Source organism: Ranitomeya imitator, chromosome 6 (assembly GCF_032444005.1).
Source record: "Ranitomeya imitator isolate aRanImi1 chromosome 6, aRanImi1.pri, whole genome shotgun sequence".
NCBI lineage: Eukaryota > Metazoa > Chordata > Amphibia > Anura > Dendrobatidae > Ranitomeya > Ranitomeya imitator.
The window spans coordinates 259676419-259703610 of NC_091287.1; the positions used below are offsets into that span (position 1 = coordinate 259676419).

The following is a 27192-nucleotide window of genomic DNA, read 5'->3' on the forward strand; positions in this document are numbered from 1 at the left end:
TTTAAAACAGGAATGGTTTATTCTGATTTCATGTCAGATATTGAGGAAAAACATGCATATGGGTCTTTTTATATAATGTATGTAAACTTCTGGTTTCAATTGTATACCTGCCATCTTTACATAATTAAAGAGAATATGATCTTTCAATAAATGAGCTATTGTGAAGCAGTGGTCCGTGTACTGTGGTTGTCTCATTTCTAGGCAGACAACGAATAGTTATTTTGAATTTGTTGGGGTGGGTCATTGACTTTACTTTGTGTATATAAAAGTGGTGGGGTCTTCTGCGGAACAAAAGCAAGAACTTTCTTTAGTGATAAGACTGGACTTCATTTTTCCTCCCAGGCTGCCACAGATTTCTATGCAGAAGGGGATCTCGGGAAGCCCAAGACCAAATTCAGAGGAACGTTGTCATTCTTGGAGCAGCCGACCTGCGGGTGTGACTGGGTCAATGTGCAGATCTGAGCTCTTCTCTACATAGCAGATGGTTGCAGGGGCTGCCTGCCATTTAAAGGAGCACTATATCAAGCGCATAAGGCTAGAGAAGGTTATTTGCATTTTCACATTGTGTGTGATGGCCATGTCTCTGTTCTGCATAAGATAATCATACCGACCAGAAACATGGTTGTCTGAACACAGCCCGCATTAAGAAATCTCAGAACAGCTATGCAATGGGTCCTGCACAGCCAGGATACGTGCCGAAGCTGGACAGAGAAACCATTTTATTGCTGCTGACTTGACGAAACATCAGCCATTCATTCTGCATTACCAAACTGTAAACGTTAGGATACATACTTGTGTAAGGTCATCATCGGCCATCCACTGTGGAAGCATGGTCATCTGACTAAGGCACTGGAATAAGGTAGCTCTTAAGGCACAATAGTTATCTCCTCTCACGCGTCTAATGGAATTGAAACAGCGAGACACTTGTTCATACCCCTAGAGAAGTAACGAATATAGAGAACTAAATGGACAGCATAAAAAAATACAAACACAAAAAGCGTGACAAATAGGACTTAAGCCAAAGACTTTGGAAACTGAAATTTGCCAAAAACTACAAGAGGATTTGAAGAAAAGAACCTCTGGAGCATGAGCAACCTCTAAACCTGTATGTTGGCATCTTAGTGGATAAAAGGACTTTTTATTTTCCCCATGAGATAGCCGTAGGAGGACTTGTTTTCAGTGGAACATTCTGTTTATCCCCTTAGTGACATACCTAATTTTGACTTTCATTTTTATAAGGGCTAATAGGAATTTGTTTCACAACAAAGGTCCATTTTTTCCCTGAGTGCACCAATACCCTACATGTAAATCGGGAAATATTTTTCCGGCACAGTGCAAAGCTCAGAACGCAAGGAGCGCCAGATTTTACGGTTCTGGTTTGCACTTGCCATGACTCACTGAGAGAGCCTATGAGGTGCCACAACAACAGAGCCACCAAATATGTGAACTTTTTATTGTTTATATTTTTTTCATTCAAATATTTATTTAAATATACAATAATTTTATTTATTATTATTAATATTTTTACAATTATTTAAAAAAAATAACTTTTTCCAAACTTCTTTACTTTGTCCCACTGTGGGACAATCATTTTTTGCACGCTGATTGCTTCTGCAGCATGAAGATGCAGCAGCATCCCCATGCTGTAGAAACTGTCAGTCCTGCACTGGCCATGATCAGCAAGTTTCCTAGGTCTGGTGACCCGGCTGTCATCATAACGACATCAGGTCATCATGATAACGATTGGGACCCTGCATCATGTCACGGTGTCTCCGATTCAAAGGCCTATAGGGGCTGTCAGCCCTCTGCCGGCTCCCGGAATGCTGCAATAGTTTTCAATCGCTGCATTTCGGCGGTAAAAGTGCCGACACACCCAATGGCAATCGCCCGCACACCTCCAAAGTGCACGGGAGATCGCACAGACATAATAATCCGCCCCTGGTCAAATAGGCCCAAGGCACATGGACGGATTATTGCCTCTGATGTCAGAAAGGGGTTAAAAGCAGAGTGGTGACTGAAAAACCATAATTCTGCTATATTGATAGATCAGATTTATATGAAAGTGGTGATGCCAAATATGTGTATGTCTTTATTTTTAATAAGAGTTTATTCAATTTTTTTATGGACTTTAACCTATGATTGTCTGATCCCTTATTATACAGCAGTACGGAAGTATTGCACTACACAGTGAAAATCTCCTCTGAAACTCAGCCTATGGCCGAGCTTCACTGAAATGCCAAAATAGCAGAAATTGGGGTCTTCAGTAGACCCCACTGCTGTCATAATAACCAATCAGTGCAATTCAGGGGAGGTCAGGTGTGGGAACTGGAGCCAGTATGTGCGAGCACCAGTGGGTGTTATATTTAAATGTCCCTGTTCGAGACTGAACGTGGCATCTAAATGGTTAACAGTAGGGTTGAGCGAAACGGGTCGGCCAGATTCAGAAGTCGCCGACTTTTGGCAAAGTCGGGTTTCATGAAACCCGACCCGACCCTGTGTGGGGTCGGCCATGAGGTCGGCGATCTTCTGATCTGGAACCGGAATTCCGATACCGAGTTCCGATATGTTTAAGATATCGGGAATCGGTATCGGAATTCATATTTAAGTGTAAAATAAAGAATAAAAATAAAAAAATATTGATATACTCACCCTCGGACGAGCCCTGGTTCTCACTGGCAGCCTTCCTTCCTAAGAATGAGCGCCTGAAGGGCCTTCGATGACGTCGCGGCTTGTGATTGGTCGCGTGAGCGGTCACGCGACCAATCACAAGCCGCGACGTCATCTAAGGTCTTTCAGGCGCTAATTCTTAGGAAGGAAGCGTCCGAGGGCGCGTTCGAGGGTGAGTATATTCCTAATAGGCATATACTCACCCTCGGACGCGCCCTGGTTCTAACCCGCAGCCTTCCTTCCTAAGAATCAGCGCCTGAAGGACCTTAGATGACGTCGCGGCTTGTGATTGGTCGCGTGACGCCCATGTGACCGCTCACGCGACCAATCACAAGCCGCGACATCATCAAAGGTCCTTCAGGCGTTGATTCTTAGGAAGGAAGGCTGCCAGTGAGAACCAGGGCGCGTCCGAGGGCAAGTATATCAATATTTTTTATTTTGATTCTTTATTTTACACTTAAATATGGATCCCAGGGCCTGAAGGAGAGTTTCCTCTCCTTCAGACCCTGGGAACCATTAGAAACTCAATGCACTGCATTGGGTTTCGTGTTTTGGCCGACCCCGACTTTTCTATAGGATCGGCCAATTTCACTCGACCCGACTTTTGAAAAAGTCGGGTTTCGTGAAACCCGACCAGATCCTATAAAAAGAAAAATTGCTCAACCCTAGTTAACAGCAGTCATCGGAGCTCAGTTCTGACGGCTGCATTTAGAAACCCACACCAGCTATGTAATATAGCTCCTGGGCCCTGAGCAAAATATGGGACTTTATTTTATTTTGTTTTTTTTTTAACAATACTGCTTGGTTAATGAATGGATGTGTAATATATAATAATTCTTAGAAAAGATTTATTTAGCAAAATTATGCATAAAAAAAACAACAATCCACCAGACTAAGCATCTCATACCTCCTTCATTATCTTTGCTACAGACGTTTTCCCTCTCCATTCTCTTTGGCAATATTCCAGGATGTCAACTTCTGGTCCCAGTCCTAATTTGAGATCATCTAAAAAAGAAAAGGTTTATAACATGTAATGGTTATAGCGCCGCTGGAAGCAATGCTTCCTATTTAGATCTGATCTCGCTATACAGATACCAACGTCACAAGTAATGGAGGCCCGTAACATCATACGAACGTATATGGGTGTCTATACTACCCCAACATATGCAGGTTTCATCATGGATGTTCATCTTCAGGTGTCTGGTAGCCGCTTTCTTCCCACACCATAATAATAATAATAATAATAATAATAATAATAATAATAATAATAATAATAATAATAATCATCTCTATTTATATAGTGCCATATATCTAACATACATGGACAGTAGAAGAACTGGGAAAGGGCACACATTTTCTACACACCTACGAAGTCCTCCATCTATGGGACCAGACAGTTCATGCTTTGTGGTCTCCACCACGATCAGGTCCACCTTCCGCTAATGATGGATGTAATCCCACATTGGAAGGGAATCATTATTAGCGAGAAAGGTGGAGTCCAAACAGCCCCCTCACTAAGTGCACCCCCAAAGTGATGCATCTACTACAGAGCGCACACATTAATCTGCCTCACAATGTGTGAGAACATTAACGTGCTCAGATTATAGAGGCTCATAAAGAGCGGACCAGCTGGGAAACATGTGCACTGCCCTCTGAGACCAGAATTGGACATAATGTGGAGAGGGCGGTGGGCCTTATTTCTGCAGTCCTTCTGAAAAGGATGAGAAGACTTATAGCAGGATAAACATTTAAATGAGTATCCTCATCCCCAAGATACTCTCCCAGGTGTAATAATATTAGCAAATACCTTCAATATGTAGCATAGTTCTTCTGATTTACTGTCGCTTACCCCATGTGCAGGGCATTGCAGTAGCTTAAGCATCTATGGTTATGACCACTCATATAGTGAATCTTGAATTTTATTTAGAACAATCCAGAAAATCCAACACTGTGCATATACAGTAAATGGAACGCTGTGCGTATGTGACTTTTTGGTCAATCTGACCCTTCTCAAACATGCACGAAGTGGCGGGAGTGAGGGGTTTAAATTGTCATAAAGCGCAATGGTTATGTACTAAGTCACTGCAAGAATGGCACCCTAAGGGTAACACATCACTGACAGGCCAACCACTTGTGTCACTTCCAACGCATCGATTTAAACCCAAATGTTATACTCCACATTGGCGCCATTCTTCCGGCGACTAAGTACATTACCAATGCACTTCATGCTAATTGCAACTCCTGTCCCTCCGGCCACTTTGGTAAGCCGGTGTAGTTTTCCCTTACAGAGCTTAGGATGTCACTGAGCGGCCACCACTCCGATTCCCACACTGCAATATCAGGGCTCACCACTGGATCCCTTCACTATTATTGGCAGTGAACGCAGGGTAGCCATCAGGGCATTACTACCCTTACTACTGTAAGGGGCCCGAACACACTGGCAGCTCGGGCCCCCCTCTCGTTGCTTCTCCTCATCGGGCCCCTGGACATTTTGTTAAAGGCTTCCGAACCCCCCTATGCATAACAGCACTGTGGTGTTTTAAAGATACAGCTACAGTATTGTTAATGCATCCGGTGAACGTAAAATGGCACTGTACCTTTAAAAGCTACGGCCGGCCGAGGTGCATCATGGTCCTGCCTGACGTCACACGCTGCTCCACTTCATCACTCCGGAGCAGAGAGAGCAGCGTGTGTGTCACGCGGGGGCGGACTGCAGATGACGGACGAGCAGGGTGAGTCTCTCCAGGGATCCCATCTGATGAGTTGCATCTAATCCTCTCCTATGTGATACTGTCTGCTGAGCCGTGTATCTAATCCTCTCCTGTGTGATACGGTGCTGAGCTGTATCTAATCCTATCCTGTGCGATACCGTCTGCCGAGCCGTGTATCTAATCCTATCCTGTGTGATACCGTCTGCCGAGCCGTGTATCTAATACTATACTGTGTGATACCGTCTGCTGAGCCGAGTATCTAATTTTATCCTGTGTGATACTGCCTGTTGATCTGTATCTAATCCTATCCGGTGTGATACTGACTGCGGAGCCATGTATCTAATCTTATCCTGTGATACTGACTACTGAGCCGTGTATCTAATCCTATCCGGTGTGATCCCGTCTGCTGAAATTATCTAATCCTCTCCCGTGTGATCCCGTGTACTTAGCTGTATCTCATTCTCCCGTGTGACCCTATCCGGTGGGCACTGTGGTATAACCCCTTCTCGCTGTTTCAGGTTGGGTGGTCTTGGAGGTCGTTGCTTCTGCCGTTCTGTTCTTCTGACTGGGGGCGATGGATGACGGACCAGCAGGTGGAGGCGGCAGGCAGCGAGCAGGGCGAGTCTCTCTGGTGAAAAGAGGCTTCAGGTGGCTCACTGTGGCTGTGTCTGTACTGGTATCGTGTGGCTGATGAGGGAAGGCGAGTGGTGACTGGGGGTCGCATCCACCAGGGCCCAGGGGGAGGCAAGTGGAATGTAAAAGATACTGGATGATCCTGAGCTGCTGCAAAAACAAATGCCCAATTATAACAGGCAGCAGCTCAGGATAATCCAGTAACTTATAAGTTTTGGTTGGGGTTTGGAAGGGCGGTGGGAAATTATTGAAGCAAGTTGGTATATATGATCGGGAAACATTATTATTATTATTATTACAGTGTAATTTTTGAAGTGGGGCTACCGGTCTGCGCTCCCACAGCAGTGCATGGACTGGGTGCAATTCTCCTGACCAGCATCCTCATACATGCTGTGAAGCTGCAAATTTCATATCAGGAGACCCGCGGCCCGTCCATGCACCACGGTCCAAGTGCAGACCGATATTCACCAAGAGAGGGTGGAGGAACTGTGGAAGGTTCGAGGGGTGGAGGCGGAGCTAGGGTGGAGGTGGAACTGGGGGTGGAGCCTGGGCAGTTTCAAGGGGGCCCCAAAATTTTGACAGTATGGGGCCCTGAAATTCCTAGTGGCAGCCCTGAGTGAACGTACCATAGTACCCACAACGTCCCCTCTGCTCTGGCCTTTTACATATGGAAAGGTACATGGCATGCATCATTTTCTGGCAGATTACGGCATCTTCTCTTCTTATACGTTACACCCTGTCGATTTGAGTGCAATACTCTTACAAATATGAATTCGTCATTTTGTTAAAATCTGCACCACAATCTTGGGACTTTGCATGACTATTAACACTCTTTTTCTGGAATTTTGTTCCATATAACTAGGTTTTCGTCTTGTACTTTAGGACATGTGATTTTAAACATGGCATCACCTTATGTGTACCTAATCATGGTTATTTGACAGTTCGTTTTCTTTTTTTGCGTAGTGCATGTTTGAGAAAAGGTCTGATTGACCGAACATCACATTCATTATGCACAGCGTTGGATTCTCAGGATTGTTCTAAATAACATTCAAGATTTTCTTTGCTTTTGGAGTGCCAGATACTTTTCTACATATATTACGGGGTTGGACCCCAGCTGTGCACCCTCCAGATTCTGGAGTGCTGTACTTTTCTGTACTTATACTCATACAAGTGCTTCTCACTAAATTAGAAAATCAAAAAGTTATTTTATTTCGGTTCTTCAATACAAAAAGTGAAACTCATTATAATTGAGTCATTACAAACAGTAAAATACGCTGCTCAAAAAAATAAAGGGCACATATAAACAGAATATAACTCCAGGTAAATTAAGCTTCTGTGAAATCAAACTGTCCACTTAGGAAGCAACATTGACTGACAATTTCACATGCTGTTGTGCAAATGGAATTGACAACAGATGGAAATAATTGGCAATTATCTAGACACACACAATAAAAGGAGTGGTTCTGCAGGTGGGGACCACAGACCACGTCAGTACCAATGCTTTCGGGCTGATGTTTTGGTCACTTTTGAATGTTGGTTGTACTTTCACACTCGTGGTAGCATGAGAGACTCTACAACCCACACAAGTGGCTCAAGTAGTGCAGCTCATCCAGGATGGCACATCAATGCAAGCTGTCGCAAGAAGGTTTGCCGTGTCTTGTCAGCGTAGTGTCCAGAGGCTGGAGACGCTACCAGGAGACAGTAAAGTACACCAGGAGACGTGGAGGGAGCCGTAGGAGGGCAACAACCCAGCAGCAGGACCGTTACCTCCACCTTTGTGCAAGGAGGAACAGGAAAAGCACTGCCAGAGCCCTGCAAAATGACCTCCAGCAGGAAACAAATCTGCATGGGTCTGCACAAATGGTTAGAAACCAACTCCATGAGGATGCTCACAGCCCAACACCGTGCAGGATGCTTCGCATTTTCCACAGAACACTAGGATTGGCAAACTTGCCACTGGCGCCCTGTGTTCTTCACAGATGAAAGCAGATTCACACTGTGCACATATGACAGACGTGACAGAGTCTGGAGATGCCGTGGAGAGCGATCTGCTGTCAGCAACATCCTTCAGCATGACTGGTTTGGCAGTGGGTCAGTAAAGGTGTGGGGTGGCATTTCTTTGGAAGGCCACACAGCCCTCCATGTGCTCACCAGAGGCAGCCTGACTGCCATTAGGTACCGAGATGAGATCCTCAGACCCCTTGTGAGACCATATGCTGGTGCAGTCGGCCCTGGGTTCCTCCTAATGCAGGACAATGCCAGACCTCATGTGGCTGGAGTATGTCAGCAGTTGCTGCAAGATGAAGGCATTGAAGCTATGACCTGGCCCGCCCGTTCCCCAGACCTGAATCCGATTGAACACATCTGGGACATCATGTGTCTCTCCATCCATCAACGTCACGTTGCACCACAGACTGTTCAGGAGTTGGCGGATGCTTTAGTCCAGGTCTGGGAGGAGATCCCTCAGGAGACCATCTGTTGCCTCATCAGGAGCATGCCCAGGCGTTGTAGGGAGATCATACAGGCACGCGGAGGTCACACACATTACTGAGCATTATTTCCTTGTCTTGAGGCATTTCCACTGAAGATGGATCAGCCTGTAACTTAATTTTCCACTTTGATTTTGAGCATCATTCCAACTCCAGACCTCTGTGGGATATTAGTTGTGATTTACGTTGATCATTTTTAGGTTTTATTGTTCAACACATTCCACTATGTAATGAATAAAGATTTACAACTGGAATATTTCATTCAGTGATATCTAGGATGTGGGATTTTAGTGTTCCCTTTATTTTTTTGAGCAGTGTATTTCAAGTGTTTATTTCTGTTAATGTTGTTGATTATGGATTACAGCCAATGAAAACCCAAAAGTCATTATCTCAGTAAATTAGAATAATAAAACAAAAAACCACCTGCAAAGGCTTCCTAAGCTTTTAAAAAGGTCCCTTAGTCTGTTTCAGTAGGCTCCACAATCATGGGGAAGACTGCTGACTTTACAGATGTCCAGAAGGCAGTCACTGACACACTCTACAAGGAGGGTAAGCCACAAAAGGTCATTGTTAAAGAAGCTGGCTGTTCAAAGAGTGCTGTTTCCAAGCATATTAATGGAAAGTTGAGTGGAAGGAAAAAGTGTGGTAGAAAAAGGTGCACAAGCAACCGGGATAACCACAGCCTTGAAAGGATTGTTAAGAAAAGGCCATTCAAAAATTTGGGGGAGATTCATAAGGAGTGGACTGCTGCTGGAGTCATTGCTTCAAAAGCCACCACACACAGACATATCCAGGACATGGGCTATAAGTGTCACATTCCTTGTGTCAAGCCACTCATGACCAATAAACAATGCCAGCAGCGTCTTGCCTGGGCCAAGGAGAAAAAGAACTGGACTGTTGCTCAGTGGTCCAAGGTGTTTTCAGATGAAAGTAAGTTTTGCATTTCATTTAGAAATCAAGGTCCCAGAGTCTGGAGGAAGAGTGGAGAGGCACACAATCCAAGCTGCTTGAGGTCTAGTGTGAAGTTTACACAATCAGTGATGGTTTGGGGAGCCATGTCATCTGCTATTGTAGATCCTCTGTGTTTTATCAAGTCCAAAGTAAGCACAGCCGTCTACCAGGACATTTTAGAGGATTTCATGCTTCTCTCTGCTGACAAGCTTTTTGGAGAAGGAAATGTCATTCTCCAGCAAGACTTGGCGCCTGTTCACACTGTCAAAAGTGCTAATACCTTGTTTAAAAACAACAGTATCACTGTGCTTGATTGTTCAGCAAACTCGCCTGACCTTAACATCAGCGAATCTATGTGCTGTTGTCAAGAGGAAGATAAGGGACACAAGACCCAACAATGCAGACGAACTGAAGGCTGCTTATCAAAGTAAGGCTGGTTTCACACTATAGTGTATGGGAGGGCTGCGGATGGAGGCGTACTTCCTCCCTGAAACTCCGCCTATGCTCCGCCTACTACTCCTTGCGTGCTGCGTTATCCTGCGTACCTATCTTTAACATTGGGTACGCAGGCAATGTGAATGTATGCGGATGCCTCCGCATGTGCCGTTTTGACCGCAACAAAACGCAACATGTCTTCGGTGCAGCGTCAAAACGGCGCATGCGGAGGCATCCACATACATTAGCATGGCCTGCATGCCCAATGTTAAAGATAGGTACGCAGGGCAATGCAGCACGCAAGGAGTAGTAGATGGAGCGTAGGCGGGGTTTCAGGGAGGAAGGAGGGAGGAAGTACACTGCCATCCGCAGCCCTCCCGTACGCTAGTGTGAAACCAGCCTAACCTGGTATTCCATAACACCTCAGCAGTGCCACAGGCTGATCGCCTCCATGCCTCGCCACATTGATGCAGTTATTGACGCAAAAGGAGCTCCAACCAAGTATTGAGTGCATTTGCTGAACATACATTTCAGTAGGCCAACATTTCGGATTTTAAATCATTTTTCAAGATGGTGTTATAAAATATTCTAATTTACTGAGATTATGACTTTTGGGTTTTTATTGGCTGTAAGCCATAATCATCAACATTACCAGAAATTAATACTTGAAATAGATCGCTGTTTGCAATGACTAAATAATATACAGAGTTTATCTTTGTGTATTGAAGAACTGAAATAAATTAACTTTTTGATGATGTTCTAATTTTGTGAGAAGCACTTTTATGAGTATAAAGTACAGAGAAGTAAAGCACTTCAGAATCCAGAGCATACACAGCTGGCGTCCAACCCCATATAGTGAGTTAGCTGCGACTAGTCGTAACCATGGATAACCAAGCTACTGCAATGCCCTTCATGTGGAAAAGTTAAGTAAATAAGGCAGCACACTGCAGCGCTAAAACATGCAAACTTGAAAACACGAAATTTGAACTGCATTACTGCACTAGAAATATGAAAAATGAGAGTGTTTAGCGCATAAAAATGGCCAATTTTATGTGTACCTGGTAGCCTCTTTACGGCATCTCTCTTATACCAGGTCCTACGCTTGCCTTACCTCGCTCAGAATAAACGTCTCCATCTGAATGGGTACATGTGAAACCTCTTACTAGACTAAAATTCTCTCTCTCTGTGGAGGGGTATTGGCAGTTCAAATTTCGGGTTTTCAAGTTTGCATGTTTTAGCGCTGCAGTGTGCTGCCTTATTAACTATATACGAGTTGGCGACTCTAGGTTCAGCACCTGTTCACACTGAGTCTATGTTTGGATGTGCAGGTCAGGTTTTTGAAATGTATTCTTCATGTGGAAAAGGCAACAAAGAAAATCAGAAAAACTATACTACATTTACAACTGGAGGCATTTCCTTATACACTGTGTGCAGAATTATTAGGCAAGTTGTATTTTGATCACATGATACTTTTTATACATGTTGTCCTACTCCAAGTTGTTCAGGCTTGAGAGCCAACTACCAATTAAGTAAATCAGGTGATGAGCATCTCTGTAATGAGGAGGGGTGTTGTCTAATGACATCAGCAACCTATATAAGGTGTGCTTAATTGTTAGGCAACTTCCTTTACTTTGGCAAAATGGGTCAGAAGAGAGATTTGACGGGCTCTGAAAAGTCCAAAATTGCAGAGGGATGCAGCAGTCTTGAAATTGCCAAACTTTTGAAGCGTGATCACCGAACAATCAAGCGTTTCATGGCATATAGCCAACAGGGTCGCAAGAAGCGTGTTGGGCAAAAAAGGTGCAAAATAACTGCCCATGAATTGAGGAAAATCAAGCGTGAATCTGTCAAGATGCCATTTACCACCAGTTGTGCCATATTTCAGAGCTGCAACGTTACTGGAGTAACAAACAGCACAAGGTGTGCGATAACTCAGGGACATGGCCAAGGTAAGGAAGGTTAAAAAACGACCACCTTTGAACAAGAAACATAAGATAAAACGTCAAGACTGGGCCAAGAAATATCTTAAGACTGACTTTTCAAAGGTTTTATGGACTGATGAAATGAGAGTGACTCTTGATGGGCCAGATGGATGGGCCAGAGGCTGGATCAGTAAAGGGCACAGAGCTCCACTCTGACTCAGACGCCAGCAAGGTGGAGGTGGGGTACTGGTATGGGCTGGTATCATCAAAGATGAACTTGTGGGACCTTTTCGGGTTGAGGATGAAGTGAAGCTCAACTCCCAGACCTACTGCCAGTTTCTGGAAGACTTCTTCAAGCAGTGGTACAGGAAGAAGTCAGTATCGTTCAAGAAAAACATGATTTTCATGCAGGACAATGCTCCATCACATGCCTCCAACTACTCCACAGCGTGGCTGGCCAGTAAAGGTCTCAAAAAAGAAAAAATAATGACATGGCACCCTTGTTCACCTGATCTGAACCCCATAGAGAACCTGTGGACTCTCAAAATGTGAGATCTACAGGGAGGGAAAACAGTCCACCTCTCGGAACAGTGTCTGGAGGCTGTGGTGGCTGCTGCACACAATGTTGATCGTAAACAGATCAAGCAACTGACAGAATCTATGGATGGAAGGCTGTTGACATTTTTGGGGGTTTTGTTTTTGCACGTCAGAAATGTTTATTTCTGAATTTTGTGCAGTTATATTGGTTTACCTGGTGAAAATAAACAAGTGAGATGGGAATATATTTGGTTTGTATTAACTTGCCTAATAATTCTGCATAATAATAGTTACCTGCACAAACAGATATCCTCCTAAGATAGCCAAATCTAAAAAAAAAAACCACTCCAACTTCCAAAAATGTTAAGCTTTGATATTTATGAGTCTTTTGGGTTGATTGAAAACATAGTTGTTGATCAATAATGAAAATAATCCTCTAAAATAAAACTTGCCTAATAATTCTGGACGCAGTGTAATATTACCTATTACATATCGAGATACAATCTTAGAGATGGGATTATTCCTTTAATAATTCTACTGTTATGACTGATCAAATGAAGACTTTAATAAAAGAACTTACTACTGCTACGCCATACATACCAACCACTAAATTATGCATGCAACTCTATAAAGGGGAAGTTTTGTTTCCTTCCCATATATTTTCAGAGTGGTTTTCATGTTAATAAAGAAGTAACTCTCTTTCTGTGTAAGTTTACGACTTCCTCGTTAGAGTAAAGAGGACTGAGCGCTCGCTCATCAGAAGAGGATCTTCAAGTGCAAAACTGAGCAATCAGAAATCAAAGGAAAAAGGAAGAAAAAGCTAAGAAAGAATACCTGTTGTGCCTTTGTCAATTGCTGCAATACCTTTCTTGATTTTTTCTTTTTCAATTTCTTCTTCATCCCGATAAAGGTCTTCATCACTAATTATACAAATAATTAACAATTACACTAGGATACAGTGATTTTGGTGCCAACGACATTAAACGGTTTTATATTAAATTTATGGTGCCGATTAAGAATATGACTTTGGTTTTGCCAGATTGGCTCTAGTGTCTGAGATATTTAATAGTTAATTACAGTAGAATTCTGACTTCAAAAGTAGGAATAAGTCCTACCGGAAATTGGGTTTCCAGGAGACCATCATGACAGCACCATCAGGAGGTAGTCCTTCATATCCTTGATACAGACAGGAACACACAAGAGGTTAAAAGAACCCTTCTTCTATCACCCACCAGTCATTTTACAAGTACCACACCAGGATGGATGCAACTGAATTTTATTGAGGTTCCTTCTACATATGTTGACTTCACATAGCAGACAGGAATTTAAAATGGGAGGGAATTCAATTGGTACTGTCATGATGGACTCCTGGAAATCCAATTACTGGTAGGACTCATTCCTATTTTCCAGGATGTCTGTCCCGACAGCACCATCAGGAGAATACAATCAGAATGGACTACTGCTTGGAGAACTTTTCTTCCAAAGGCCGTCTTTTTGGCCTGAAAGAATGTCCAACTTATAATGTCTGCAAAAGGTGTTAAGGATTGTCCACGTTGCTGCTCTGCAGATTTGCCCTACAGAGGCCCTTGCTCAATCTGCCCATGATGTAGATGCTGCTCTGGTTTAATGGACTCTGATGTTGTCCAATGATGCTTTAGCTTTTGAAGAACGATTACAGACAATCCATCTTGCGGGGGTCACGTTTGACGTTTTATTCCCCTTATTCTTCTCCGCAAAATGAATGAGTCTATCAGACAACTTTCTGTGGCCTCTAGGTATTAGAAGACCACAAATATCTGAAGGGATGTCAGTGTGTCAAGGGATCATCCTTATTCTCATTTGCACATGGAAACACGAGAAGCAGAATGAAACTGAAGTAGAAGATACAGATTAGATATTATAAAAAACATATTGACAGTGATCAATAAGTGGAACAGGCTGGTTTAGTGAATTTTGCATTGAGCATGCGGTTGGACACGATGACCCAAGAGGTCCCTTCCAAGTCTAATATTTTAAGATTCTATGATTCTTACATTTAAAGAATGGAATGCCAGTTCCTGACTATATGATTCTGACAAAAGGAAGGCAAGACAATTTCTTGGCTCTGTAGTGCAGCGGTAGCACACATGCAGTGAAGGAGGCAGTGACCCAACAGAGTCCCAAATCAAAGTCTCTTTAATGGGGTTATTTCACAGCATTAATGTCCAATTCACACAAGTATGTACCATTAATGTCCAATTCACAGCACTACATAGTACCCGGTATCCTCCGAGTCGCTGCTGGGAACCATATCCTCCGGATTACAGTCACTAAACACGCCAGTGCACCTATGACTGGTTGTCGTGGGCGACTGCACCATCGTGCTAATGTCTCTTTACTCACAGCTTTACACAGTACACGATATCCTTCAGTTTACAGTCACTAAACACGCCAGTCCTCTGACTAGTTACCGTGGGCGACTGCACCACTATGAACGATGTGGGTGACAGGCGTATCAGCTCTTCTGGCTGCTTGGCTCTGCTTGCCTCACACAGGAGCTCTGCAGAGCCGACTTCTCTGCCCTCTAGCATACAACAAACATACTGATTCTGACCCTGTTGAAATGGAGCACTGTGGCACTCGTAATGTGTGAGATAGGTGCTCAAGTAGGGTATCCATCCCAAAACAGTCCAAAACCAGAAAAAAACTTGGCACACTGAAGGAAATTTTGGCGTGCAATGAAAATATTTATTGATGTGCATCCATAAAGGTAAGTTTAAAGTTTTTGGTCCACATCCGGACCTTCATCAGTACAAATATACTGGTATTGAGAGAAACATGTATCCTGTCTATCAGTTCCAAATGACGTTTTGGGGTAGCCTGGATGCCCCAGGACGTTTTGGGGTAGCCATGGGGAGAACGACGGAAGTCGCTCTCCCCATGCGCTGACTCATACAGGATTCCCAGCTGCATCCAGGCTACCCCAAAACGTCACTTGAACTGATAAAAACATGTATCCTGTCTCTCTCAAGACCAGTATATTTGTTCTGATGAAGGTCCGGATGTGGACCGAAAACATTCAACTTGCCTTTATGGATGCACATCAATAAACGTTTTCATTGCACGCCAAAATTTCCTTCAGAGTGCCAAGTTTTTTCTGGTTTTGGACTGGTTCTGACCCTGACACATCCAAACCTGGCCCGGAATGAAACGGATTGCATGACTACCATCCTGCAGTCTGTTTCAAAACACAAAAGCCCAGAGCAGGTTTTCCAAACTCTGCCCTGGAGACTAACATGCCCAAGACTAACACTTATTTTTAGTCTGCATTGCAATCAAAGCAACGCATGTGACCGCAATGCACACTCATGGCCTCCATATGCCTCTGTGCACATCCTGGTCAGAACCCACAGCGACTCCTATCTGCAACATCGGTCACTGCCTCACAATTGCAATCACAGCTACGCCTGTGACTGCAATGCACCTTCATGGCCTCAATACGCCTCAGTGCGCATCCTGGGGGAGGGGGGGGGGTTGGGAGACACCACACAGTGACCCCCTACCTGTGACACCGGTCACTGCCTCACAGCTCATATGAAAAGTAGTTGCCACTTTAGGAAGAAATGCTGGATCTAACCTTAATATGACGTAGTCCTCTAGTATCCCTGCCATTCATCTTGCAGTAGTTATGGCAACCAGGAAAGCGGTTTTTAAAAAAGGAGAGAGATGTTAAAGTCTGAGTCTTTTAGAGGCTCATATGTTGGTTTACATAAGCTTTTCAACACCAAATTCAGGTATCATGGAGAGACAAAGTCCTTGATTCTGGTCTAATCCCAACTGTGGCCTTAAACAAATCTCACAATCCAGGGATGGCTTGCTAACAGATAACCCAAGAAAACAAGCAAAACTGAAATTTGTACCTTCAAAGTGCTGGGTCTTAGGCCTTTATCAAACTCAGATTGGAGAAAATCTAGTCTCTTTGGAATATTAGGGTTGAGATATCCACCATGGTTTCCTGGTATTGTGAGCAAAACATTTTTCAGATCTTTGTATACAGTACATCACCGGCTTCCTACTTTTTTTGGATCATGGGTATGACAGAGTCTGAAAGTCCTCTGGATCTCAAGATCTGCCTTTCAGAATCCACGCAGATAACTGCAGGAACTTCACATTGGAAATGTATATTGGTCCTTGGAAAAATTAGATCATGGCTTACCGGTAGGAATATGGGGTTCTCCAGAGCCATCTTTTTTTTTTATCAGGGGAAACCAGCTTCTCTTGGGCCAAAATTAGAACTTTTGTGCTTTCCCTTGCAGCAAATAAGCCGAGTTATACCCCAGCAATGGGTTAACCAATGGAGTTACTCCCAGTTCAGTTCCAATTCTGATTGCAGATTTTCTCAGCAGGAAGGAAGTTCAACAATTAGATTTTGAAATCCCTTTAGGCGTGTTGCCAAAACTGAAAGGACTGTTTTTTTTCTGCCCAATGGCAGATTTTTGCAAACAAAGCCTGACGATTGTGATGTCTTGGACCACCCCGATACCAGAGGAAAGCCACTGTCATGATATTGTCTGATAAATTTAAAATATCATTACATCAGAATTCTAACGTCTCCCAGACTAATTGGCGTTTTCTGAGGTTTGATGATGTGAGATGGCCTAGCTTTGGCCAGGTGCCCTGTAGGTATTGACCTTGTACCAGCGACCACCATAAACTGTTGCTTTTGTCTGTGATGACAGTTACAAATGCAAATAGACTCCACATATTTCCCTTCTGAATGGTGATCAAAGAGATCCACCAATTCAATGACTTTTGTCATAATTGACAATCTTATTTTCTTGTCTAATCCATCTTGTCTGTTCCAGGATGCTAGGATCTGCTGTTGTAATGGCCTTGAGTTGAACTGGCTCTACTGTATGCATGGTATAGATGCGGTCATCATTCCTAGGATCTTCATACTTTCTGATAGATACTCGAGTTCTCTTTTTGACAGCGAGAACTCTGGCTTTGAGTTCGTTCTGCTTCTTCTAAGGGCAGCACGGTGGCGCAGTGGTTAGCACTACAGCCTTGCAGCGCTGGGGTCCTGGGTTCTAATCCCACCCAGGACAACATCTGCAAAGAGTTTGTATGTTCTCTCCGTGTTTGCGTGGGTTTCCTCCGGGCACTCCGGTTTCCTCCCACATTCCAAAGACATACTGATAGGAATTCTAGATTGTGAGCCCAATCGGGGACAGTGATGATAATGTGTGCAAAAAACTGTAAAGCGCTGCGGAATATGTTAGCGCTATATAAAAATAAAGATTATTATTATTATTATTCTCCAGTAGGAAAGATGTGTGTTATTACAAATCCAAGAGAACGCCTAGAAAAATCTTGTTTCTCGGGGAGGAAATCTGACTTTTCCCACTTTATAACCCATCCTAGGTTCTTCAATCTAGCATCAGCCAATTTAGGTTTGACTTAGCTGTTGGGGTGATTCTGCCATTAGGAGAAAGTTGTCCAGGTATTGAACAATGATTTTTCCTTCTCCACTCAAAAACAAAAAAATATTTCTGCCACTATTCGGTGGAAATGAATGGGGCGGAGGGAAGACAACCAAATTGAAAATGCTGAATCACCTTCCCTTTTACTGCAAATCTCAGATAAATGTGACTGGGAGGATGAATTGGCACATGTTGTAGGCTTCTTTGAGATCTAGCGTACTCATTACCATATTCTTCCTGATTAAAAGATCAACGATTCCTATAGATTCCATTATTTTTTTTACTGAAAAGAGAGTCACATACAATCTGAGGAACTATTCTGTTTCTGGTATTACTACTCTTGAAGCAACCATTTTTATTTTTTTTTATGTCTTTTAGTAGCCTTTGTAGACTTGGGGGACTGGGGAGTTGTGAGATGGAATCTTCCTTGAGGGTCCTGAGTCAACGCTATCTTGTACCCTTCTGATATTGTCTGAAGTATCTACAGAGTCGGAGATACTTCTGCCCAGCCACTGTGAAAGGATTGAGTCTTCCCTCCACCTTCTTGGCATCATTGCCTTGCTGTGTTAGTTGTCAGATTGAGAAAGGCATTCCTTCCTCTGCTTCCTTTGAGGGTAGCTCCATCTACCCGTTTTCCCTTTACCGTTTTTTGATGAGATCGGTTTCTCCGAAAGGACGATACCCTTTGATTCGTCCTACGGTAATCCCTTTTTCTCATCTGAGGCTTTTTCCAATATGTTGTCTAATACTGGGCTAATGCCCAGAGGCCGGAAAAGGGAATGGAGCACAGCTTGTTTTCAGAGTGACTGTCCCTGACCATATTTTAAAGCCATGTAGCCCATCTTACGGTATTAGAGTGCCAGATTACTTGCTGTGAATCACATGGATTCTGTGAAAGAGTCGGTCATAAAACCTTTTGCCATTTTAAGTAAGAGAATGGATTCCAGGATATCATCTCTGGATGTCTTCTTCCTAAGGTGACCTTAAAATACCAGAGCGAGGGTACCACCCCAAATAGAAAGAGACTACCGAATATAAATAAAGCTACCGTATCTAACATGAGATATAGTATAGTAGTCCTAGGTAGTGGTAGTGGTAGCACTATATAGTAGCTACATCTATTGCGGGGGCAGGACTAAAAATATATATAGAACAATCGGGAAAATAAACAAGAGGTTATTATTGCTGAAGGGCAATTATATTGCTGAATTTCTAATCCTGGTTAGGTGCGCCCTTTATTTAATTTTAAAATTTTCTATAGCATTGCTCTATTCATGTTCTAAGTCTGATGTATTATTATTAATAAACTTTCATGATTTTACATTAATTATATTGGACTGTGTCGGGTTTTTCCTTTCTGTTTTTTTCCTAAGGTGACCTTCTAGCTCATCTATCCACAGGCTCATGGATGTTGCTACGGAGGTCGCAGCTATATTAGTTGTAGCTTTAATAATTGCTGCCAAAGTCTCCCATGTTCTCTTGACTAGCCCATCTGTCATACTGTCCATAGGATCCCTCACACAAAAGGAATAGATGTCTTTTTGGCCACTCTGGCTATGCGGATGTCAATCTCAGGGACTTCATCTCTTCTGGTTCAAACGGAAGACGAGATTTGAAACTCCTTGGTATAATTAGTCTCTTCTCTATGTGATGACACTCCTCTAAGATCATTGCTCTATTACGGTATATTTATTATTCGGGAATACCTCCGGAACCTTAACCCCCCAAACATCTCATCCTATGTGGAAGGAGACTTATGGGTCTCCTCGAATTTCATCATATTCCTCACTGCCTGCAGGAGCATTTCAGTATCTTCCCCAAGAGAAAAAAGTATTTATTTTTCTCCTCTGGTAAACTTGGGATTAATCCTTCACCTTCCTCCTGTTCAGGGCCAGAGTAATATGATAATTCGTCCTTCCATGAACTTGACCCCATATCACAACTTGGTCTTGTCTGTTGAGGCGCAGACTAGGAGGACTGAGGGGAAACTTCTGTTATGGAATTTTGAACCTCTTCTCTGATCATGGCCCTCATTGTCGGTCATGAAGGAGGTGTTCTTCCTTTGCCACCTTGGCAATGGATTCTGGATATAATGGTTTTCCTTATGTGTCAGGAAGTTTCATGCTGCATGTGGCACATTTTTTCCCTTTCTTCTTAAATACAGAAAGGGCCATAGATCTTTTAGGAACATATTTATCCTAAAGGGATAAAGGTCATATATAATATAGTGCAGATGCCAGGTAGAAAAGCAATAAGTGTGATTTAACGTCACTCACTTGTCCCAGGAATTCAGTAGGTATATCAGAACGGCCAGTGTTTTGTCTTTCCATTGCTTGTCTCACTGCACTGGTAAATTAGCCCCCCCACCCCTGTAACATAATGAATAGTACCCATCTCACCGGTCTTGCAACTGCATCATCAGGAGAGCCTTCCCCATTAGTTAGGTGGAATCTTGGAGCTTTTTTTTTTTTTTTTCAAATCTTAGAAGTGCGGCCAATGCTGGAACGCACGTCAGGCACTAGAGGCTTATGGGTCATTCCCCTGTAATGGAAAATGCTCTCTGCATGGAGGAGTCTTCGGCTGTAAGCACCTGCCGAGCGACCAAGGATGGACGAAAGTGAGCTGTGAGCCCCCGTGAGGAGGAATTGGCTTAAATCAGAAGATCCAGCTCTACTGGAAGGCTGAGGGACCTCTTGATCTGCGACTTTTCGGCTTCCAGGCAGAAGGAGGAAGGAGAGAGATCAATCACCGTGTCCGACAGTCAGAAGCAACTGCTCAACTGAGAGGTAACTTCTTCTGTGACACAAGCACTCCACCTATGCGTCTGACAGGAAGATCACTGGTGGGTGGTATTGGGAGGGGTCTTTTAACCTCATGTGTTCCTGTCCCTATCAAGGATATGAAGGTCTACCTCCTGATGGTGCTGTCAGGAGGAAAGTCCTGGAAAAGTTGCTTTTATGGCATTGTAAGTCTACAAATTCAAATAGTTATATGAGATATCTCATTACCTAAGCTAGGTTCACATTGCGTTAGTGCAATCCGTTTAGCGGATACACTAACGGATTGCGGTAACGCAATGTCCAAAAAGCGATTGCGTTCGGCAATTACGCTAGCGCAGATGCCCGATCTGCGCTAGCGAGGAACGGACCCTGAACGCTGCAAGCAGCGTTCGAGGTCCGTCCGAAACTAAAGGCACATCACAGACGCATGCCAAAAATGGCATGTTTGCGATGCGTTAGGGATCCGTTCGCACATTGCAGTCAATGGGTGCGCTAACGGATCCGTTACATAGCGTTAATTGTGACAATTGCGCCATGTAACGGAGTCCGTTAGCGGACACCCACTAACGCAATGTGAACCTAGCCACTAAGACACTTAAAGAGCCAAAATACAGATCAAAAGCGATTTCATTTATCACACACACAAGTCGCATTAGGGGAATGCATTTTCATGGAGAAGGCTATGCTACCATGATCAGGTTTTGGTGAGGTTTTTTTTTTAATTATTTTAACACCTTGGACCTTGGACCTTGGAATTTTCCGTGCTTGTTTTTCGCTCCCCTCCTTCCCAGAGCCATAACATTTTTATTTTTCCATCAATATGGCCGTGTGAGAGTTTATTTTTTGCGGGACAAGTTGCACTTTTGAACGACATCATTGGTTTTACCATGACATGTACTAGAAAATGGGAAAAAAATTCCAAGTGCGGTGAAATTGCAAAAAAAGTGCAATCCCATGCGGGTTTTTTGTTTGGCTTTTTTGCTAGGTTCACTAAATGTTAAAACTGACCTGCCATTATGATTCTCCAGGTCATTACGAGTTCATAGACACCAAACATGTCTTGGTTATTTTTTATCTAAGTGGTGAAAAAAAAATTTCCAAACTTTGCTAAAAAAAAAAAAAAAAAAGTTGCGCCATTTTCCTTTACCCGTAGCGTCTCCATTTTTCGTGATCTGGAGTCGGGTGAGGGCTTATTTCATGCATGCCGAGCCGATGTTTTCAGTGATACAATTTTGGTGCAGATACATTCTTTTGATCACCCGTTATTGCATTTTAATGCAATGTCGTGGCGACCAAAAAAACGTAATTTTGGCGTTTCAAACTTTCTCGCTACGCCATTTAGCGATCAGGTTAATCCTTTTTTTTTTTTATTGATAGATCGAGCGATTCTGAACCCGGCGATACCAAATATGTGTATGTTTGATTTTATTTTTATTGTTTTATTTTGAATAAGGCGAAAGGGGGGTGATTTAAACTTTTATATTTTTTTTTCATTTATTTCAGACTTTTTTTAAAAAAATTTTTTTTTGTTACACTTTTGCCATGCTTCAATAGCCTCCATGGGAGGTTAGAAGCTGGCATAGCCTGATCGGCTCTGCTACATAGCAGCGATCATCAGATCGCTCCTATGTAGCTTAATTACAGGCTTGCTATGTGCGCTGGCAACAGGGTGGCGCTCACAGCAAGCCAGCATCAGCAACCACAGAGGTCCCAAGGAGCCCTCTGGTTGCTATGCCGACGCATCGCTGACCCCCGATCATGTTACGGGGGTCGGCAATGAGCGCATTTCAGGCCACGCGGCCAGAAGCGGTAGTTAAATGCCGCTGTCAGCGTTTGACAGCGGCATTTAACTAGTTAATAGCAGCGGGTGGATTGACATTCCACTTGCAGCTATTGCGTGCACATGTCAGCTGTTTAAAATAATCTTTTGTTAGAGCAAAAAAGAGGTTAGATTGTACTCACCCAGGGGCGGTCCTGGTACGATGGGAGTCGCGTTCCGCGGCCTCTCATCTTACGATGACGTCCTCTTGTTGTCTTCACGCAGCGGCTCCGGCGTACTTTGTCTGCCCTGTTGAGGGCAGAGCAAAGTACTGCAGTGCGCAGGCGCCGGGCCTCTCTGACCTTTCCCGCCGCCTGCACACTTCAGTACTTTGCATTGCCCTCAACATGGCAGACAAAGTACGCCTGCGCCGGAGCGTGAAGACCAGTAGAGGACGTCATCGTATGAAGATGGGAGGCTCCGGACCGCGACGCCCACAGGATCGGACCGCAGCGGGACCGCCCCTGGGTGAGTATAATCTAACCTCTTTTTCTCATCTTTTAGGATACATCGGGGGCTTATCTACAGCATTACAGAATGCTGTAGATAAGACCCTGATGCTGGTTCGCTTAGCTCACCCTCGATTTTGGGGGTGACAGGTTCCCTTTAACACAGGAAGTAGCTTTATTTAAAGCATGACACATCAAAAAGAGAAACAAAACGTACTGGCAAAGACGTGATAAAGAAAAAAAAAAAAAAAACCACGAACAAAAAGCACTCAGAAGTGCAATGGAAAACAGGGATTTTTGTGTTACTCACCGTAAAATCCTTTTCTCTGAGTCGTTCATTGGGGGACACAGGACTGTGGGTGTATGCTACTGCCGCCAGGAGGCTGACACTAAGTAGGTATAAAAAAAAAAGTTAGCTCCTCCTCCATAGTATACACCTTGCCACTGGCCCTGACAGCTCCAGTTTGGTGCACAAGCAGTAGGAGATAGAGAAAACAAAACAGCATTAGAGCAAAGACAACATGTCTAGAATAATACTACAGTCTGAACAACCCCATAGACAAATAAAATGAATAGGGAGGGAGCGGTGTCCCCCAATGAACGACTCGGAGAAAAGGATTTTACGGTGAGTAACACAAAAATCCCTGTTTCTCCATCGTCTCATTGGGGGACACAGGACTGTGGGATGTCCCAAAGCAGCCCCAGGGTGGGAAGAAGACTCACTGGAAGAAAACCCCTAGGCACTTACCGCCTATAGGTGTGATGCCGCAGCCTGAAGAAATTTCCTTCCCAAACTTGCATCAGCAGAGGCCCGAGTGTGGATATTATAATGTTTAGAGAAAGTGTGCAGGCTGGACCAAGTGGCCGCTTTGCAACCCTGCTCTGCTGAAGCTTGATGCCGAAGCGCCCAGGAAGCCCCTATCGCCCGAGTAGAGTGTGCCCTGATCCCAGCCGGGATGGCTGCACCCTTGATACGGTAGGCCTCCTGAATAGTGGTTCTTATCCATCTGGCTAAGGTCGATCTAGAGGCTGCGAGTCCTTTTATGACCCGCAGGAAGAACGAACAGAACATCCGTCTTTCGAAAAGAAGCGGTCCGAGAAACGTATCTTCTCAGAGCTCTCACCAAATCTAGAGTATGGAGAGCTTTTTCCACCCGGTGTGTAGGCGCAGGACAAAAAGAAGGCAAGACAATGTCCTCATTAATGTGGAATGAGAAGACTACTTTTGGCAAAAAGGAAGGTGCTGGTCTCAGCACCACCTTATCCTGATGAAATTGTAGAAACGGCGCCTGACAGGACAAGGCCGCTAATTCCGATACCCGCCTAATGGATGTTATAGCTACCAGAAACAAAACCTTCCAAGAAAGGTACCTTAAAGGAATATCTTGGAGGGGCTCAAATGGAGGTTCCTGAAGAACACTCAAGACCAAATTAAGGTCCCAAGCTTCTATCGAAGCTTTGTAAGGAGGGACTATATGAGAGACCCCCTGCAAAAAAGTTTTTACTTGCAGATTGGTAGCGATCCTGCGCTGGAAAAGAACCGATAAGGCGGATATTTGCCTCCTAAGGGTACTTGGAGCGAGACCTGAGTCTAGACCAGATTGGAGAAAAGCTAGGACATTAGGAATGGAAAACCGAAGAGGAGGAAGACCCTTCTTCCTGCACCATGAGAGAAAGACTTTCCAGGTGTGGTGGTAAATGCGTGCTGAAGCTGTCTTTTCGAGAATTAACCATAGTTGAGGCTACTTTCTGAGAGAAACCGGCCTGGGTCAGAATCCAAGATTCAACGGCCAAGCCGTCAAACGCAGGGCCTCTAAGTTCTGGTGGAATATCGGCCCCTGCGACAGAAGATCTGGCTGCATTGGTAGCTGCCAAGGAACCCCGACGATCAGCTGAACTAGGTCTGCGTACCATGACCTCCGAGGCCAATCTGGGGCGACTAGAATTGTCGGAACTCCCTCTAACTTGATCTTCCTGACGACCTTTGGAAGCAGCGCCAGAGGGGGAAACAGATATGGAAGACGAAATTGGTTCCAAGATAGGACTAGTGCGTCTACGGCAATTGCTCCTGGATCTCGAAACCGTGCAACGAACCTGGGTACTTTGGTATTCGACCCGGTGGCCATTAGATCCACGTCCGGGATTCCCCAGCGTAGACATATCTGCCGAAAAACATAGGGGTGAAGAGACCATTCCCCGAGCGCAAGACCCTGTCGGCTCAGAAAGTCAGCTGCCCAGTTCTCCTTGCCCGGGATGTAAACTGCCGAGATCACAGAGTGATTGTTCTCGGCCCAGCGGAGGACTTGTCCTACCTCGCGCATGGCTGATCTGCTGCGAGTGCCCCCCTGATGATTTACGTAGGCCACGGCCGTGGCATTGTCCGATTGGATCCGCACCGGGCGACCCGCCAGAAGATGGTGAAAGTGCTGCAAAGCCAGCCAAATTGCCCTTATTTCCAACAGATTGATTGGAAGGGTTGATTCCCTTGGGGACCAACGACCCTGAGCCGTGTGCTGGAGAAACACTGCTCCCTAACCGAGAAGGCTGGCGTCCGTAGTGACTACCAGCCAATGAACTGGAGGAAAGGCTTTCCCCTGAAGTAGGGAGGTACTCCTCATCCACCATATCAGGGATTGCCTGACCCCAGGAGCCAGACGACACCTGAGGTTGAGAGACAAAGGACTCCTGTCCCAGGCTGACAGAAGTGCCTGTTGGAGTGGACGAAGATGGAATTGGGCGAATGGAACCGCTTCTATAGCTGCTACCATCCTGCCCAAGACCTTCATGCAGAACCGGATTGAATGGAAACTTGGCTGCCGAAGAATTTTTACCTCCTGCCGGAGACAAAGCACATTGTCCTGGGGTAAAATAGTTAGCCCCCGAGAGGTGTCGAAGATCATCCCTAAAAAAAAAAAAAAAAAAAAAAAAAAAAAAAAAAAAAAAAAAAAAAAGAGATCTTCCGAGATGGTACTAGAGATGACTTCTTTAAATTGACCAGCCACCCTAGACGAGCTAGGGTGTCCAAAGAGATGTTGACGTTGTCCCTGCATGCCTGAAAAGTTGGTCCTTTGACTAAGAGATCGTCTAAGTAAGGCAGAATGACTGCCTCGAGAGTGCAGGATTGACACCACTGTTGCCATCACCTTCGTGAACACCCTGGGAGCAGTGGCGAGCCCGAAAGGTAATGCAATGAATTGGAAGTGTCGCTCGCCTATGGAAAACCGTAGAAATTTTTGATGAGGAGGAAATATAGGAACGTGCAGATAGGCGTCTTGAATATCTATGGAAGCCAGGAATTCTCCCCTTTCCATAGCCGCAATGACCGAGCGGAGAGATTCCATACGGAAGCGACGAGTGCTGATGAATTTGTTTAGACACTTTAGGTCCAGAATGGGTCTCACGGTCCCATTCTTTTTGGGAACCGTAAACAGATTTGAATAAAACCCCTTGAACCTTTCTTCCTTTGGAACAGGGACAATGACCCCGTTGGACTGAAGAGACTCGACTGCTCTGAATAAAGCTCTTAGACGGGTTTTTGAACTGGGAAGACTGGACGGAAAAAAATGGCCTGGAGGGAGACAGGAAAACTATTTTGTACCCTGGAACCACCAGGTCTCTTACCCATCTGTCGTGAACAACTGACAGCCAGGACTGATGGAACAGTAGTAGGCGACCGCCTACTCTGTTGGAAGCGACGAGAGGCTGCCTCCAGTCATTTAGCCGAAGATCGAGGATATCTAGATCCCCTAGATCTTGACGGTTGATACCGCATTCTTGCCAATGGATTGGCCCTATAGGAGACCTGGAGCTCCCGGTCTTGGACAGGCCGACTTGGGGGACCTGCGCTTGGTGCCGCAGACCACCGGGAGTTACGAAAGGATTTAAATCTTGCTTGAAATTGGCGACGAAAAGGTTGCTTAATCTTTTGTTGAGGAAGGAAATTACTTTTACCTCCCGTGGTATCAGATATAAGCTGATCCAATTTTTCGCCAAAAAGACGGACACCTTGATAAGGAAGGGATGTAAGGGACTTCTTTGAAGTAGAGTCCGCCCGCCAATTTCTTAGCCATAGGGCCCTTCTGATAGCAATAGCATTTGCCGCAGCCAATGCTGAACAATTTGCCGCATCCAAGGATGCATTAATCAGATAATTTCCTGCTAAAGATATCTGATTTGACATCTCTATCACCTCTACAGGAAACCCCTTATCCTGAAGAGCCTTACAGACTCTGACCAAGCTATCATAGCTTTGGCAACCCATGTGGCCGCAAAAGACGGTGCGAGGGCTGACCCTGAAGCCTCAAACAGAGACCGAGCTAGACTCTCTAGGAGCCGAT

The 27192-nt window shown here is 44.4% G+C and overlaps 1 protein-coding gene across 2 annotated transcripts in view; it reads right to left on the bottom strand.

Annotated features, from left to right (window-relative positions):
- Positions 1 to 27192, bottom strand: part of OTULIN (OTU deubiquitinase with linear linkage specificity) — a 58233-nt gene that overhangs the window by 14255 nt on the left and 16786 nt on the right. For both annotated transcript variants that reach the window (XM_069730599.1, XM_069730600.1), the window contains exons 5-7: positions 13180 to 13265; positions 3575 to 3672; positions 793 to 936 (exon numbers count right to left, since the gene is read on the bottom strand). In XM_069730599.1, the coding sequence (XP_069586700.1) occupies positions 793 to 936; positions 3575 to 3672; positions 13180 to 13265 (328 nt within the window). The remainder of the gene's footprint in view (positions 1 to 792; positions 937 to 3574; positions 3673 to 13179; positions 13266 to 27192) is intronic.